At 43.4% G+C, this 18,641-nt stretch overlaps 1 protein-coding gene, 1 long non-coding RNA gene and 1 other non-coding gene across 3 annotated transcripts; all 3 read left to right on the top strand.

The window, feature by feature from the left end:
- Positions 1 to 3,578: 3,578 nt before the first annotated feature.
- Positions 3,579 to 6,303, top strand: LOC117522231. The gene is made up of 2 exons (XR_004564180.1): positions 3,579 to 4,201; positions 5,641 to 6,303. It is a non-coding gene; the product is annotated as an uncharacterized LOC117522231 (long non-coding RNA).
- Positions 6,143 to 6,256, top strand: LOC117522737. The gene has a single exon (XR_004564317.1). It is a non-coding gene; the product is annotated as a small nucleolar RNA SNORD89 (small nucleolar RNA).
- Positions 6,304 to 16,613: 10,310 nt separating the features above from the next.
- On the top strand, positions 16,614 to 18,020 carry LOC117521356 (zinc finger protein 664-like). Its single transcript, XM_034182646.1, has one exon. It carries the CDS (start codon positions 16,614 to 16,616, stop codon positions 18,018 to 18,020), a length of 1,407 nt encoding a protein of 468 aa, XP_034038537.1.
- The last annotated feature ends 621 nt before the right edge of the window (positions 18,021 to 18,641 follow it).

Here is an 18,641-nt window from a genome sequence, read left to right as displayed (position 1 = left end):
CAGAGTTCACCCTGGTCAGGGACTTCAGTCTATTGCAGGGCCACATATGGACAGACACGTTCACACCTGCAGTCATTTTAGAGTCACTGGTTCACTGAACCTGCATGACTTTGGAAGTGGGTGGAGCCAAAGCACCCGGAGAGAAGCCATGGGAAGAACATGCAAACTTCACATAGGCCATCCGTTGGGACTGAACCAGCTAATATTAATTTGCACTGACATGGGGCAGGACTGCTTTCTAATTACTGGCAGATTTCAGATGGTATCTTGGCTTTCCATCACTCTGGAGGAGCTCGGAGTCGAGCCGCTGCTCCTCCACATCGAAAGGAGTCAGTTGAGGTGGCTTGGGCATCTCTTCCAGATGCCCCCTGGATGCCTCGCTGGAGAGGTGTTCCGGGCACGTCCCATTGGGAGGAGGCCCCGGGGAAGACCCAGGACACGCTGGAGGGACTACATCTCTTGGCTGGCTTGGGAATGCCTTGGGGTTCCCCCGGAGGAGCTGGGGGAGGTGTGTGTGGATCGGGAGGTCTGGGCGGCTTTGCTTGAGCTGCTGCCCCCGCGACCCAACTCCGGATAAAGCGGAAGAAAATGGATGGATGGATGGATGGATGGATAGATCTTGGCTTTCCATGTCTTCTTGCACTTCCCTTTCCCTGTGTCATTTCACATTATTATTACACATGTACTTATTTGTTTTGGCTTCTTTGTATGTGTAGATTTTATGGCTTGTTACTGACATCTGATAAAAATTTAATGACAGAAGATCACACACACACTGATCTTCAACTGCTTAATTCAATTAAGGGTTGCACGGGGCTGGAGCCTATCCCAGCAGTCATAGAGCACGAGGTTTGGTACACCCTGAACAGGATGCCAGTCTGTCGCATGGCCACATTTAGACAAACAAACATGGTCACACCTGGCACTCACACCTACGGACAATTTAGTTTCAAATCTTCCTAATAGTCCAGCAGTTAAGGGATAGAATCGTGCACTTTTTTACAAAAGTGCCAAACTTTGTCCAGGGACTCTTTAGGTTATATTAAGTCATGTCAAAGCGGGAGACATTTGATTTTAGCCCTGTATCCTGCTTTTTTAAAAGGGTGTTTGCATGGTTATAATAGAGTGTATATTTTGCTATTCATATGACAATACGATCATATGGTTATTATGTAGGGGGCCAGTGATCAAGATTGGACATTAAGCTGTAGAGAACGGCTACTGCAACTAGTGCAAAGCTATACTGAGCTTATGTGATCATGTATCGTCCATCGTGCGGCGTCATACGTCCTCGTACATCCTTATACATTAGCAGGGTGGTACGTTTCAAAATGGAAAGAGGTACAGGACTCATTTCAGGCCTGTAGGGACCTTTAACAGGCCTGTACCTCTGAGACATAAAATTAGGTCACTGTGATCTTCCTAGCATGAAAGCTGTAGAGAGTAGTTCATTAAAAATATTCATGAAACATTTGTGCATATCTAGGAAGTTTGCCAACCAGGTATTTATAATGTTTTCAGTTAAAAAATATGGTGATAATCGTCTTAATACCAATAACATAAAATAATAATGATAACAACAACAACAACAATAATAATAATAATGGTTATGGTCATAAAAACAAAATTGATTTCTTGTAATTAATAAAAAAGCATTTCTTTCCGTTCAAACACTGTTATTTTACAGTGTAAATACTTGTATGTTAGAGTACATGAGTAGCATCTTTCCTTTGCCCTATGCTCACAAACAGCTATATTGCATAGGTATATTGATATTCACAATGAGTTAGACAATATTTAGTCACTTTCCCTGGATTAACGCTTTTTCTAAGAGTGTAAGCACACTGAAGTACATTTGAAGCATCCGTACTTAGCCTTAATACATTTTTCATAACCTTCATGTCTGTGATCTGCTTTTTTTCTACAAAATTAAACAATTGAATGAACATCCTCCGAGGCCGGTGATTCCATCATTTTTCCCAGGGGTTGTATATACTTCAGGACACTATAAAGTACCTCTGATAAGGTTTTGGTGCTTTTGTATAAAAGTGCATGATTCCCCTAAAATTTGTCCCTTAGCCGCCAGACTAAGGGACAGTCTGCATGTCTTTGGATGTGGGAGGAAACTGGAGCACCCGGAGAGAACCCACGCAAAAACGGGGAGAACACGCAAACTCCACATAGAAAGGCCACAGGTGGGAATTGAACCCATGACCTTCTCACTGTGAGGCAACAGTCCTAACCACTAAGCCACCGTCCCACCACAATAGAAGCTTTAGAAATATATTTACTAAGAAAAATGGTGATGTGTTCAGTCCTATTTTACCTGCTGTATACATGGGTCACTTCTTCACATACAGGTCAAAGGTCAGGTCTGGTGCCTCATGTCCAGGCGTGCGTATGCGCGAAATGTGGCATATGCCCTTGTCCTCACTAACGTTCGGATGTATCAAAAGTGAAAAGACCCATGCCAACTTCATGGCTGGCATACGCATGTTTCTACAGCTATTGTGCCACTACCGAGACGTAGAGGTGATGCCAGGGACAGTTAATGGTGTGAAAACATGAAGTCACCTAACCCTAAGGGATAGTTTATTTGGTTCCCTGTGAAATGGAATAAACAAGAAACAGAAATAAAGTTAGTGGGAGTGTGTTTGTGAAGACATAAATGATGTGAGCTCAGAGCCATGCACATGCACTGAAGTAAAAATTGCAAATCACATATGATTTCAACATTGATGGAATGAAAATGTTTCCTATTAACAAAAATGTGATGGTGCCTTTATATCAATATGTGAGCAGCCAATAGCTCTGATTGCATTTGAGAAACCGGCTCTCGCTGCACATGGCGCTTTAATGGTGGAATGTGATGTACCTGGATGACATTCGGATGATTGTGTTCCACACAGCTGGTGGCTCAGCGCAAGGGTGACTGGCACACTCCTGATCGATCGGTCAGCTCCCGCTGGAATGCCCCTGTTGCCAGGAAGCCCAGCGTTGTCAGCACCTGTGTGAGCACAGACGACCCCTGGCTCCTCGCCGTATTGCACTCTGGGCTAGCTGCAGTTCTGTGCACAACTCCAATAACAGTGGCCTTGATAATCAAAATCGGTTCATGAGTAAATTATCAACAGTTGCTAGTAAATTCTTGCGTTCCCTAAATACTCGCTCATGTCAGATTGCACCATTTGTAAGGTCGTCTAACAACACTAACGCATCACTTTGCACGTTTTTATATCCACCTGTATAACTGAAAACACGTGGGTGTGTTAAATGTTCATCAGTGTCTCTGATGTTCCTCATCACTCTGACTTCATGTTTTCATATTATTAATGGTTCCATCATCAAGTCTATGTGTCATCAGAGGAACAATAGCTGTAGAAACGTGTGGACGCCAGCCAGGATTTTTGTGTGACGCACCACACATTTCCATGGTCATTTCACTTTTGATACATCTGACCGTTAGCGTGGAAATGGATGCAAACCAGGTTTTTGTGCGTACACTGCCTTTGAACATGAGGCCCCTGGTCTGTGAATTCTGGCCACAGTCCCAGCTGGCTGCGAGTCCACAGTCCAGTCTGGGATCGCAGGGCCGGAGTTCTCTGAAGGATCAGAGAGGCTCGAGTCTGTGAGAAAGGAACAGACGCCAGCTCGGCCTTGTGAATCGTGTTTGAATGTGTTACTGTTGAGTGACAGCTGTCAGTCATGATTTGGTCAAAATAAAGTGGACTTTGTATTGGTGACACATTATTGATACGTAATTATAAATAAAGTTCCGTATAAAACAGCTGCTAAACGTGAAAATAAACATGAATGTCGAATTCGTGAGTTCTTTCTGCCCACAGTCGCTGCGACAACAGCTCAGGAGCCGACTGGTGATTTGTCAGAACTTTTAAAGTCCTTGAGGTTGTTTGTGGAGCAGCTGGACGTTCCTTATTCACGGCATCATTCAGTCATGTTATATTATTCCGGTGCAGTAGGTGGCGGTGTACACCTACCTCACAGTGGTGCAAGCCGCCACAAATCAAACATGAAGAAGACGACGGGCGCGTGTCAGGCCGTGTTCGCGGAGGTGGCTTGGAACGAAATGAAATAAAACTAAATTAAGTTATCGGCGCGTTTCCAGCAAAGACTCCCGTTTGTGCGCAGAAACCAGCGAAGAAGATGAAGCTTCGAGCCGCAGCGGCGGAGAAACGAACAGGTCAGTTCTCGGAACAAACCAACGTCGTTTGAAATCTATTTCGCTCCTTTTTATGGTTACAGACTTAAATGTAGTGCGCAGCTCAGTGAAGGTACAGTTCATGAAGCCTGTTCAATGAGCCTTTGTTTGTAAAGGAGTTGAATGTTACTCGTAGGATACTTCTGGTAGGATGTAAATTCTCAGCCAATCAGAACGTTAGTACCCACTACGTCATCACCTATGGACGTAATTTTAACAAGCTCGAAGAAACAAACACTAGGGATGTGAATCGAACAACACGATTCAATTTGATTCCGATTCTTGGGGTGACGATTCGATTCAGAATCGATTTTCGATTCAAAGAGCTCTGAGAAATAGTTATATTACTTAAAAATGTTTATGTTTAAGAAAATGCAGCTTTACAAGGTTAATCAAGTGATTCTAGATATAAATTTAATTATCTACTTTGCTCGTTCAGAGTTGGCTGGCAGTTTAGCGAAGCGCTGGTCAGTAGTTGGCAGAGACCGCTGCTCCGCCCTTTTAGCTCCGGGTGATGGCGTAGCATGTGGTCTTGCGGATTTGAAGTGTTTCTGAAGTACTTAACTTTCATTTTGCAGATTTTGCACACTGCATAAGTCATGTCAAGCTCCTTCTTACGCAGCAAATAATAAAATCCAAAATGCACCCAAACATTTGCCTTCAGCAAAGACGGTGCTGGCTGAATTAAATCTTCGTCCGCCACGCTAAGCTGCAGCTCACTAATGTTTGAAGCACGACAGACCCTCCCCTCGCAGGGACGCTGTAGTACGGAGGCCGTTGCCTGACAAACAGTACACGCAGCAAGTAAGCAAGAAAATGTAAAAAAAAAAAAAAAATGCTTTTTAAAAATCGATTCTTGGACATTTTGGATCGATTCAGAATTGTAATAAATAAGAATCGCGATTCAGGTGTGACTCTTCCCCTCCACCCCTACTAAACATGTTCACCACAGCAGTAGCATAAAGCATTGCAACAGTTATTTATCAGTACATTTTACCCAGAATGCATTGCATTGGCGCAACTTGAAGTAGTGGTCACCTTTCAGCGCTTGTGCATTACTGTTAAACGTCTGCTAATATAAAGAAAGTTTGAGCATTTGAAGGTGGGAAGATCTGTGTGTTTTAAGGGACAAACACCAAAAGCCATGACCAGTGTCTCATTGTTTATATTTCAAAATGATGGTACTCTGTCAAACCTAAGTATTATCTCATTTGTGTGAAATGTGTGATTTGCAACGATCCACCGTATAACCGTATAAAAAGGTCTCATGAGACCTTAGGAGATCAGGGGTGTGATTTGTTTAATTCAGTACACATCTGTATTTTTGTAATATTTATTTGAATATCTTCAAATCAAAGTCATCAGAAGAAAGAATTGTTGATTAGTGCTCAGATTTGATTTTTGTGTTTTGTCACAAACAGGTGACTCATCAAGCTGATGCTCGATTGGCACCAACATGAAGAAAAATCCACAAAAATGGACCACGAAGCAAAAGGCAACTTATTCTCTGAACCTCCAGCAAATGTGGAGAATTATCTCCAACGTAACGTGTCTGAGCGATGCCTGGAAAGAGTTTGTCACTGCACAGAGAAGTTAAGGGTCGTAAGGTCACTGTGCAGAGGGGTTAGGGGTCGTAAGGTCACTGCAGAGAAGTTAGGGGTCGTAAGGTCACTGCAGAGGGGTTAGGGGTCTCCACGCTCAAATGTTATTGGCTGTTTTCTTGACTGATTTTCTAATAAAGTTTGAGGGAAAAGTGGTTTGTTTGTGGTTTTGATTTAAAGCTGTTTTCTTTTTTTTCATGAGGTTCGTTGCCTCACACAGCGGTCTGTCCAATCAGAAGTCAGTCAAATTTAACGTTGTGCTCCACCCACATTGTGACATCACTGAAGTTGACCACGCCCATCTCACTGGTGTGTAGCTGTTTCTGGGAAATGATGTTAACAAAAGGCCGAATTATAGCGCCCCTGTCAGGCAGTGTGTTCTCAGCACGGGGGCGTAGTGACAAAAAACAGACCGAAGCGTTAATCTGATCCCAGGACAGCACACGCTGTTTGTGTGTGGCTTCTGATGTCCCATGTGGTGACCTCTGACCTGTCAGTGGGATGTTTTATGTTCTGGCACAGTGGTGGGCAACTTGTTCCAGAAAGGGCCAAGATGGTGCAGGTTTTCTTTGCAACCACCTGACTCCACTTTCACTGATGAACTGATTTTATGTAATGGCTGTGTGGATCCTTGTCATTTGATTGGTGCTTTGTATGTCACATGACATGGATTCATCCCATTTATGTTGCATTGCATTTAGAGTGGCTTGGTACCATACATTTGGTACCATTGCACTCTGTGCGCGCACACATGATCGCGCATGCGTGCACAAAACAAATCAATCAATCAATCAACTTTTTTCTTGTATAGCGCCAAATCACAACAAACAGTTGCCCCAAGGCGCTCCACATTGCAAGGCAAGGCCATACAATAATTATGAAACACAGTCTACGTCTAAAGCAACATAACCAAGGGATGGTCCAGGGTCACCCGATCCAGCCCTAACTATAAGCCTTAGCGAAAAGGAAAGTTTTAAGCCTAATCTTAAAAGTAGAGAGGGTGTCTGTCTCCCTGATCTGAATTGGGAGCTGGTTCCACAGGAGAGGAGCCTGAAAGCTGAAGGCTCTGCCTCCCATTCTACTCTTACAAACCCTAGGAACTACAAGTAAGCCTGCAGTCTGAGAGCGAAGCGCTCTAATGGGGTAATATGGTACTACGAGGTCCCTAAGATAAGATGGGACCTGATTATTCAAAACCTTATAAGTAAGAAGAAGAATTTTAAATTCTATTCTAGAATTAACAGGAAGCCAATGAAGAGAGGCCAACATGGTGAGATATGCTCTCTCCTGCTAGTCCCCGTCAGTACTCTAGCTGCAGCATTCTGAACCAACTGAAGGCTTTTTAGGGAACTTTTAGGACAACCTGATAATAATGAATTACAATAGTCCAGCCTAGAGGAAATAAATGCATGAATTAGTTTTTCAGCATCACTCTGAGACAAGACCTTTCTGATTTTAGAGATATTGCGTAAATGCAAAAAGGCAGTCCTACATATTTGTTTCATATGCGCTTTGAATGACATATCCTGATCAAAAATAACTCCAAGATTTCTCACAGTATTACTAGAGATCAGGGAAATGCCATCCAGAGTAACGATCTGGTTAGACACCATGCTTCTAAGATTTGTGGGGCCAAGTACAATAACTTCAGTTTTATCTGAGTTTAAAAGCAGGAAATTAGAGGTCATCCATGTCTTTATGTCTGTAAGACAATCCTGCAGTTTAGCTAATTGGTGCGTATCCTCTGGCTTCATGGATAGATAAAGCTGGGTATCATCTGCGTAACAATGAAAATTTAAGCAATACCGTCTAATAATACTGCCCAAGGGAAGCATGTATAAAGTGAATAAAATTGGTCCTAGCACAGAACCTTGTGGAACTCCATAATTAACTTTAGTCTGTGAAGAAGATTCCCCATTTACATGAACAAACTGTAATCTATTAGACAAATATGATTCAAACCACCACTGTACTGTCTGGAGGCTGTTAGCAGGGAGAAAGAAAAGCTGGACTCATTTCTGATGTGATCCCCCCCCCGCTGCACTGAGGACATAGTCTTTTTTTTTTGGTAGTACACGTATGCACACATGCCGCCCAGGTTCCATGCATGTGCACGCACGGGGGGCAATGACATGATGATTTGATTGAGCTAACTGATGCTGCTTGTAACACACAAAATCCACTCCACTGTAAGCCGTCTGGATGCATGAAACGCTGACATGATTTTTGGCTGGACTGAGGAGCGACACAGTCTTTTTTTTATGGAAGTCCGAAGTCAGTACACAGCATCACTGGGCTACACGTCACAATTTGGGCTTCAGCAGCAGTATGTAAGTCACCAAAATGTAAGTCCATTTTCTGTTTAGAAATTAATAAAATATCAAATGACAAGGATCTATTTTAGCCGTTATATGAAACAAATAATGTTTTTACTTTCTTTCAATGGAACGAAGAATTCAGTGAAAGCTGGAACAAACCATTCAACTCGGATTCACCTCGTTGAATGGTTTGTTCCAGCTTTCACCGAATTAAATATTCGTACCATTGAACTCATAAACATTCATTATTTGTATTCCATCTGCTCAAAGTGATGTTAATCACTGAAATCACCTGGTGGACTCATTGGCTGCAAAGAAAACCTGTCCCCCCTTGGCCCTTTCTGGAACAAGTTGCCCATCCCTGTTGGAGGTTTAGTTGCAGACATTTGTGGACGGTAAGTTTTTTTTTGTTTTTTTTTGTTTTTGTACAATTTTAAGTAAAACTCAGTTTTGTTTAGTTATTTAGTTTTTAATTGTATTTATTTTGATTGTCTGTTGATCACTCATCTGATCTGTGGAGCTGTTTGGAATTTGGGCGCTGAGGGCTGTTAATGTTTTTTGACTAACATTTCCTCATAACTTTGTTCTGATTAAAGTTTATTGATTCTTTCGTGTCATTTTGACTTTGATTTTCGTTCACACCGCCTGTGGCTTAAATACAGTGTGTATGTACAATGACTATAAAATCACTACCAGCTAATGATAATTAAAATGTAATAAAAGTGCATGAAAATAGAAATTAAACCATTCCGCCATCAATATTTGTACTCAGCTGAGAAAAAGGTGTTACCGGGTTCAGTTTAAAAATTTTGATTGAAGTGGACTTTTTTCACAGGCAGGTTTTGAACAAGAGAATGATCCATTTATCAGCTGTTATCAGGTTTTATAACTGAATAAAAGGCTGCTTTGGAGCTGTTATTATGCGATTAAAATTGGGATTTTTTTCCCCCCATTCAGTGAATTTATTTCTGTTGCAGCTCGATCCCCTCACCAACAGGGTGTACTGCAGCGCCCCCTAGTGTAGGCGAGAGGTTGACCAAAATAAGACCTGTACTTCATGTCCACCAGCAGGGGGCTCCGGAGAGGCGATCCAACGTTTTAAATCGATCAACGTATTGGACTGACAGGCGTGTCATGATGATGTCATAGAATTGATTTTTTTTTTTATAAAATAAGTGTATTAAATAAATACAGGGTAACACAAAAAAGCAAAGAAGAATAAAAACTCCGTTATGCCCCCAAAGAAACCCTGGTTCCTGATCTGTGGTTCTCTCCGTGACGGTACCGAGTTCCCGGTTTGGGGACGACACAATACTAAACACCTGCAGAGGTTTTTTTTGTTTTTTTAACGTTTGATTATTTCCCATCAGCCCTTTGATGTCTTTTTGTTCCCGTTTAAACTTTTCACACCTTTTTTTTTGCGGCTTTGTTTAATTTGTCTTTCATCCTGATTCGTTAAAGCACATTTATACTTTTAAGAGGATTTCTTTATGTTCATTAACAAACTAACAGCTCGATCAGTAAATAATGTGATTAATGATCGGGGCTCAGACACACGGAGCCGGTTGTGGTGAACCTTGACCCGGAAGTGGTCATCGCGGGCTCCTTTGGCGGAGGGATTCCGTCGGCGGCTCCGATCACTGCCAATAATCAAAGATCGATAGGAAGTGATCGTCAGATGATCGGTGAGGAAGAGGAGCGATGGAAGCGTCGCCGGTAAGCAGACACGCACGCGCACAGACAACCGGAACTCGTCCGGTAAAAACCGCAGACGACCGAACCGACCACAGCGCCCGGGCCACCCGCAGGTCCGGATCATCACATCAATACACTGATTGATGTTTAAGATTACAGAACATCAGCTCTGGTCACGTGATTCCTCTGGACACGATACAGGAGGTCAGGGACACGCCCACCTCTCACCTGGCCTCACACAGTTCCTCTGGGGATGGTCCGGTTGTTTGTCTGGGTGGTTGCCATCCAGGACCCTCTGCTGTGTATTTCTGTGCCTCATTGACTAAAATGAAAATTCTGATGCTCCTTGAAGGCATCAGCGCTGAGCCTGTTCTGATTGGCTGAATGTGTAAATCAGTAACTGCTAGCCTCACTATAGATTGTCTGTTTGCCTTATTGAAATATCCCATAATCCCTTGCGAGGCAGAGTTGCTGTGGTCTAAACAGCACAGAGAAACCACATCACATTAATAAGAGACAGCTGAGACCCTGAAAACTTACTAAAACAAATATTACAAATAACCCGTGTTTGCTACATTTAACCTGCGTGGAATAAATGCACCTGAAATTCAGACTATATATAAAAAATATATATGACTCTGGACATTAAAGAGCAAACTTCACTTTCCAACAGAACGACATGAACAGGAAGTGATCACGGCTCCCAGTGATTCTACTGAAAATAACAAGGAACAACCTGAGCGTCTGGCATGTTTACATAAAACAAACACCAGAGAATATATTCACCAGAGTGTTAGGCACAATATACAGGGAGTTTTATGTTGCGATGTTCATGTTGTCCGTGTGCAGCCGTTAAAGTGCAGCCTGATCTCAATGCGTTTCTCAGTGTTACTGACATCTCGCAGCACGACAAACTCTTTGAAGTCTTGTGAGAATTTGCGGGATTTGAAACTTCAATAGGGTGAATTGTGTCACCCGACGGCCCTCCTTTAACTCCACCCACTAAAAGGAACAAACAGACACAACAAGGGCTTCAAGATGCACAGATTCCCTTCAGATCCAAAAAGAAGAAACATTTGGGAAAATAAAGTCAGCCATGTGGGATGGAAGCAACTTCATCATCAAAGCTTTGAGAGGTCAATTTATTGTTCCGTCCCATGTCCAGTAAAACTCACCTAAACCGTCATCGTATAAACCAGATATTCACAGTCACCAGACAAAAAAAGTCCCAAAGTTTTGTATTGTTTTCCATGGAATAAACATAAGATTTTGTACAGCGGATTTTTCACTCACAGATAAAATGTCCCATCTGATGTCAATGTATTTCCATTAAACCCCTCACATGTGGGACCGGAGTCATTTCTGTGATTAAAAGTCCAACTGTTTAGTTTTTTCAAACCGTGTTCAGACTCGGACCTGCAGCCTGTGATTTGACACGTTTCTGCTTTTACTCTTTCCTCTCATATTTTTACAGTGTGGACATTGATTAAAAATGGATCAGAAAAGTCCACATCACATTTACAGCACAAAGTGAGTAAAAGAGGAAAATGTTCATCTTACCTTTGATTTGGAGGTGTGACACACGTCATTGTATGACACAGAGTTAAAGAGCTGCAGCTGCATAAATCGGGCTTTAAATTAATTCAATAAATCATCATAAATTGTTTTTATATTTATTTTGAGAGCACCTGTATCTGGATGTGTTGCTGTATGTGGTTAAATTATATGAGTGAAGCAGCGTGAAGCTCGCTCATGGTACAGGGTGTCCTAAACAGGAAGCGCCAATTTTCAAATCCACGGTAAAACAGGAAATGTCCAAATGTCAAACACTTCCTGTATTGACAGACAAGATCCCATGGAATCTCGTGGGAACTCAGTGTCAAGTTCACACTCAAACAGGAAGTGCCGTATTTTCAGTCACAGTGAAACAGAAAATGTTCAAATATCAAACACTTCCTGGCATGGGTGGAGCTAGAGCGGAGGCCAGGGTTTCACTGGACTCTCCTGAAATCTGATTGCACACAGATGATTGACATGTCACAGGTTGAAAGAGCTGCATTTTGAAATCAGTCAGTCACATTGACTGCTAGGTTCCTCCTGTCCAGTAGCTGGTGCTGTGTACCACAAAAAGTTCTAATCCACCTTAGAAGAAGAAAAAATGTTTGCTCCAGATTTGAACTGAACACGTCATTTGAACTATGGTCTTCTAATGACAGCAAACTTTTATTGGTGAGTAACGACCGTATTTATGGCAGAAATGAGGTCCAGGTTGTTAAAAGCAGCATTTCTCCTTTAATTCTGGTTGTCTTATACACACATTTTTAAACTAACAGACAGCAGCTGGTTCAGCTCTGTTGGCTTATTAGTGCAGCAGATAACTGAAACAATCCTTCAAAAATCAAATTCAGTAACTTTAACTTTTGACCCCTGTACAAAACTGAACTGACCTTTGTCACCATTATGGCTGCTTTACCTCATAATTCCATAACATCAGTCACAGATTGTCCAAACTATACCTTTTTGGAATCTTATGATCAGGCAAATAATGTGGTGTAGTTTTCTATATGATTGGAGCATATTTTAATTTAGACCAGAGGTGGGCAACTTGTTACAGAAAGGGCCAAGAGGGTGCAGGTTTTCTTTGCAGCCACTGACTCCACCAGGTGATTTCACTGATTAATATCACTTTGAGCAGATGGATCATTTAATCAGTGAAATCACCTGGTGGAGTCAGTGGCTGCAAAGAAAACCTGCACCCTCTTGGCCCTTTCTGGAACAAGTTGCCCACCCCTGATTTTGACCCCTGTGTAATTCTTCAGTTGACCCCTACCTCGCTGACTATTGAAAATTCAAGTGGCCAATCAGTTTTTTTAATGAGCTCATGTCTATGGATTATTTGTGCTGAATGTGATGTTTGTATCACCATTTTCAGGATTTCACTCTAAATATTCTCTTATCTGCTGCACTATATATGAGATGTAAGATGTTGCTCCTCACTGTTTCTCAATTGTCCTCAAAAGTATTTGAACACTTGGTATTTCACACATTTTAATTTGTTTATCCATTTCAAAGACTTTTTTCTAAAATTATCTTCCTTAACTCAAACTGAAAGCAAAACTCTACAACTTGATATAAATGAATTAAAAATCTAAAATCCATCTTCCTGATGAAGTGGTGTAGAGGAGGATTTTCTTCAAAAGAACCTGAAAGTTCAGCTACAATTTGACAGAAAGTACATTTGAGATGAAAAACTAGATTTGATGTTTTGGTCAAAGAAACATTTGTATTTCTTTGTAACTGATGTAAATAAAGTCCAAGACATATTCAGTGACTTGGAAATGTTCATGTTTCCATCCCCTGACGTGTCTGAAGAAAACTGGCAATAAAACTGATTATTATTTACAGGTTTTATCAAGTTTTAGAGATTGCCTTCAGTTTGAGTTTGGGGAAGATAATTTTAGAAATTTAATTTTTTTGTTTTTGTATTTGTAGTATTTAAAATGGCATAAACAAATTAAAATGTGTGAAATTCCGAGTGTTTCATTTACTCAAAATAAGTCTGAAGAACCTAAATGACATGGTGAGATGCTAATGAGCTTCACTCGTTCATGTCCGTGACATATACATATTAAAAATAATGCTGAAAACATAAAAGGTTCATTCAGTAGTTCAGCACCGTTGGAACCAAAATGGTGCCCGTGTTGTGAGTTGACGTTACTCTATTAAGGCACTCTAGTTACCAGCATGTGACTCCTGCAGAGGATTTCTGTTGAGCGGCCTACAGAAGAAATGAGAAGTGGGAGGAAGGTGTTTTGTTTTGTTTATTGAAATCTGTCCAGAGTGGACAGTGATTGAAGTTGTGATTCCTGATTAAAGGTTCTGCTGGACATGAAGTCCGTTTCTAGTTGTAGTTCCAGACAGGTTGTCTGGTTTCCCGGTCCTGCCATGGACTCGCAGCTGATCCGTGTCTCTGAATGTGGTTCCAGGGTGCAGCTGAAAACTTGGTCATGTTCAGATCAAGTAGAGGCGGACAGTGACGTGGAACTGGAGCCGTTCCCCTTCTGAAGAAGCTGTCTGTCATGCTGCTGGACTGCCAGGCGTGGCTGCAGGGGGCGGGACGTCCTGTCACTTGGTAAGTTCATCAATGTCATAAAATGATAAATGAGATCATTGTTTGGTTGCTGCTGATTTGAGGCCAGAACCTTTGTTCTGTGAGGGTTTAGTTCCATCAGGTCCTGGTTAGTAGCTGGCAGCAGTGATCTGGTTTCTCCATGAAGAAGTGGAAGATGACTGAGTGGAAAACATGCAGAATCCTAGTGGGCTTTGAGTTGCTTCTGTTGTGGCCATCATGAACCACGATGGTCCAACAGTCTGCAAGTCTTAATGACCTTAGTGACCTTGTCCTCTGAGGTCATCACTGTACTCAGGTCTGACCCAGACCTGCTCCTGGACCTGCTCTGCATGTGGCTCCACTGACAGCTAATAGGAGACTGTAGCCTCGTTTGAACCCCCCGTGATATTGTGGGATTTGACCACTTAGGGGACCTCCATTTAATGTTTAATATATACACACACACCATAAGCTCACGTGGATAAATGGTGTACCGTTTTGTTTTGGCTGCAATCAAACCGAAGCAGTGGTGAAGTTTTTTGTTTTTTTTTTTCGGTTCCCGGTGGAGAAGAAAAGGCGAGGAGGTAGAGAGGTTGTGTCGGTAAGTGTTAGCCTACACAGCTACCCAGAGTAGCTCCGTTCTCTTGCCTGCAAAACCGCCTGACATGTTTGTGCTCCACTTTCTACAGCATCCTCACTTTTTTTTTTGCATTTGCACTTTTTTCCCAAAACTCCACTGAAAATGCCGTGGTTTGTACCCCAGAAGTAGAGAAATTACATCATATGCATCATATGCAAACGAGACTGCACTGCCCAATTAACAGCAGGTAATCGGGTGCAAGTGGAGATCAGGTCTGGGCAGACCTGCACGAACCCCTGATGACGTTCCTGCAAAGTGGCACCAGCTTTTAGCAAAGCAAAAAGATTCTGCTCCATTAAAAAAAAAAAAAGAAAAAGTTTTCATTAAGGTTGATGAGTGCTTTGGGTGGGCGTGGCCAACAGCAGATGAAACAATAAACAATTAGAAAAATGATTCACATGTTTGGTGAGTTTAAGCCCCGGTTGGTGCCAAGTGTTGTGTTCTTGGATAAGACACCAAAACCCAAAACCTGTTCCATCACAAGCTCACATGAGCATTGGGGGGGGGGGACTGGTTTCAAAGTATACGGCGTTCGGTACAAACAGCTACGGAGACGTCCTAAAACAAAGTACTCGTGAGTACTCTTGTGTTTCCGACAGGTGACGGTGCCACTAGAAGTGTCCCAGTGTGCGCTTCAAACGGAATGTATCTGTTAACGTTAAGAATTGAGGCACAGATTAACTCCAAAATTTCCATCTGGGTCATGTTCTGACCCAGATTTACTGCAGTCAAGTAAACCTCTACACCTCTTTATCAGAGAGAAAAAAAAGTCACTCAGAGAGACCCGCCGACTCTCTATCATCACGCTGTTCAACACCTGCGACCTGGTCTGGACTTTGGCCGCTCTGGCTGCCTGCCTCTGTTGCTCGTCATCTTCCAGCCGCTGTGGCAGCTCAAATGGACGACAACTCAGGCTAAAAACTCAACTGGAGATTGTCGAATTATGTATTTCCTAACAAAAAAAAAAAAAAAAAAAACCTTTAATCACTTATGGTTCAACACTTGGTGATGCCACAGAAAAAACTAAGTTTTATAAATCATCCCTGAATGTGTGAGTTCATGTGCACCCCCGGCACGGGCAGCGGCCGTCTGCAGCTCGGGCAGACGATCAGATCAGGAGTTTATCTCAGCCAGGCAAACAAGTTCATTATCTCCTGAAAATAATGTGTTCTGAATTTTCCCCCAATGTAAGAAAGACATCTGCATGTCCAGGCAGCCTGTGAAAAACTCCACGTCCATGTTCATAGCGGCAGTAAACCAGCATCTACACAAACGGCGCGTCACCGCACTTTAGGTTCCAAAATCCAACACTCTGAAAAGTTAAGTGTATCGTCTCCTGTCTGTAAATCCGAGCCATCACTTTCAAATGAAAGCTCAGAAGCTTCGTTTTGGATGGAGCAGGTTCATTACCCTCTGTCCTGTCATTGGGATGTTTCTGCTCGATCTAAAATGTGCGTCACATGCTGAGAAATGCAGAGTGAGACGTTTTCCGGAAGTGCACCTGCTAACGCTCAGAGTGAGAGGAATAAAATACATCAGCATCACAAATTATTATTAGTCCACCAAGAATGTCATAAATCATCGGTTTAAAATCATTGTTTATTTATTTGTCTGTCTGTCTGTTAGCAGGATGACTTCAAACTACTACGAGGATTCTGAGGAAATTTTCACCACAGATAGATATTAGGCCATGGAACACTCCACTGTGGTTTTGGAGGTGATCCGGATGGCGGACATCAGAAATCTCTGACTGCTCTTGTTAGCACATGTGCGCAGAGACACTTGCAATCATGAGTACTTTTATGTTGTGTTTCTAACTGGAGCATTAAAAAAATGTGTGACATGTCCTTTAAATGAAACTCATGAGTTTGGTTCTGGAAAGAATTCACGGGTTTGAAATGTTTGAAACACTCAGTGAAATAACTGCTTCAGAAAACTACTGTTTCAAAATGACACTGCCCCACATTGTCCCCCTGAATTCCTGGCTCTGCCTCTTCCACTCTGATCTGGTCACACGACATCCTTCGACATGTTTGAGGACCTGAACCCATGGTCTGGTTTCCATAACTTGACCTCTAACCTCTTGTTCCACACAGGAGATCATCCTCATCTGTACACAAAGTTGGAGAAGAAGCTTCAGTCATCGACTTTGGGCAGAAAGATGGTCCACTGCTCAGACTGTCAGAGAGGATTCTACAAGTGGTCCCACCTGGAAGCCCACCAACGCATCAACTGTGGCCTGAAACCCAAAGTGTGCTGGCAGTGCGGGAAGACTTACCCAACCCTCCTGAGTCTTGTTACACACCAGCAAGTCCACAACCGGCAAAGGCCGTACCGGTGCTCCTACTGCGACAAGACCTTCGCCCTGAAGAGGGACTGGAAGACTCACCACCGGACCCACTCGGGGACCAAACCTTTCAAATGCTGGTTCTGTGGGGATGGCTTCAGTGGCGAGAACGAGCTCAGTGCACATCTGGATGTGCACCAAGATGAGAAGTGCTACCGCTGTGATGTGTGTGGGAAGATGTTTGTCTCCTATCAGGGCTTCAATTTCCACTGCAACTCACACAAAAGCCAGAAGCTCCACCCATGCCCCAAGTGCTCCAAGACGTTCGCCAACCCTCAGAGCTTAAAGGTCCACTGTGTCACACACTCCAACAGGCGGCCACACAAGTGCCACACCTGTGGAAAAGGCTTTAAGCTGTTGACAGGTTTACGGATCCACCAGCGGAGCCATGAGGGCCTGAAGGAGTACCACTGTGCAGAGTGTGACAAACGCTTCTGCAGCCTGCAGGGCCTGAAGCTGCACAACCGCACGCACACGGGACTGAAGCCCTACCAGTGCCCAGAGTGCGGCAAGAGGTTCACACAGTCGCCACACCTCAAGTCCCACATGGTCACCCACACCGGCGAGCGACCGTTCCTCTGCACAACCTGCGGAAAGAGGTTCACGCAGTCATCCCACCTGAACTCTCACATCACCCTCTTCCACAAAGGCGAGAAGCCGTTCAGCTGCACCGACTGCGGGAAGAGCTTCACCATCGCTCACTACCTGAAGATCCACCGCCTGAGCCACACCAAGGAGAAGCTGTACCAGTGCACATACTGTGAGAAGGCCTTCTCCTACCACAACTCCTGGCGAGCGCACGAGCGCATCCACACCGGTGAGCGTCCGTTCAGCTGCCACGAGTGCACGCAGAGCTTCATCACGTCGGGCTCACTGCTGAACCACCAGAGGGCCAAACACACCGGGGAGAAGAGCCACTACTGCTTCACCTGTGGCGAGTTCTTCTTCACCAGCTCGCTGCTGCGCGTGCACCAGCTGGACCACACCGGAGAGCGGCCGCACGCCTGCAGCTGCGGCAAGACCTTCAAGACCAGAGGCGTGCTGCGCTACCACCTGAAGAGGTTCACGGAGCATCAGTCGGCCCAGTGAGCCACGCCCCCGTTGGCAAGGCCACGCCCCCGTCAGCTTCATCCCAAAGTATTCGCTTCGCTTGAACCCAAAGCAGAAATGTTTATGTGATCGGGAACGCTTCAAAGGCATTTCAAGACATTTCTACACTCAGCCGAGCTTTAAATCTGGAGAAAAAACTGGAGCGTGACCCTCCAAGACAAACAAACAAACAAACAGAAAATAACAAACCGTAATCAGCAACTTCAGAATGTTAATTTAGTTACTATTCTGGCAAATGGTTCTTAGACCTTTGACCTCCACCTGGTTCCAGCTTCTGTCCGTTTGACATTTGGTTCATCACCGCGACTTCAAACAGTGAAAAGGTTCTAAAACCACACACACACAAAAAAAATTCAATTTTGTGCTTCCAAAAATATATTTTTTGTTCCTGTTGGTTCTGACGGCATGTTGTGCTTTTGGCATTTAAAAAAACTTTTTTCCAACATCAGATTCTTACTCAAAAAGAAAAATGTTTTGTTTGTTTGTTTACACTATATAATTACCAGATAAATATACTTCATTCAAGAGTCACGGGGGGGCGGAACCTGAGGCGGGATTCTCCCTGGACAGGGCGCCATCCATCAGAGGACAGACACAGTC

The sequence above is a fragment of the Thalassophryne amazonica genome, chromosome 12, assembly GCF_902500255.1.
Source record: "Thalassophryne amazonica chromosome 12, fThaAma1.1, whole genome shotgun sequence".
Taxonomy (NCBI): domain Eukaryota; kingdom Metazoa; phylum Chordata; class Actinopteri; order Batrachoidiformes; family Batrachoididae; genus Thalassophryne; species Thalassophryne amazonica.
The sequence above is the reverse complement of the archived record's forward strand: the minus strand, read 5'-3'. Positions and strand labels throughout refer to the sequence as shown.

Bases quoted from the DNA above. Each gene is read 5' to 3' on its own strand.
- LOC117521356 (XM_034182646.1), top strand. From the start codon at position 16,614: ATGTTTGAGGACCTGAACCCATGGTCTGGTTTCCATAACTTGACCTCT.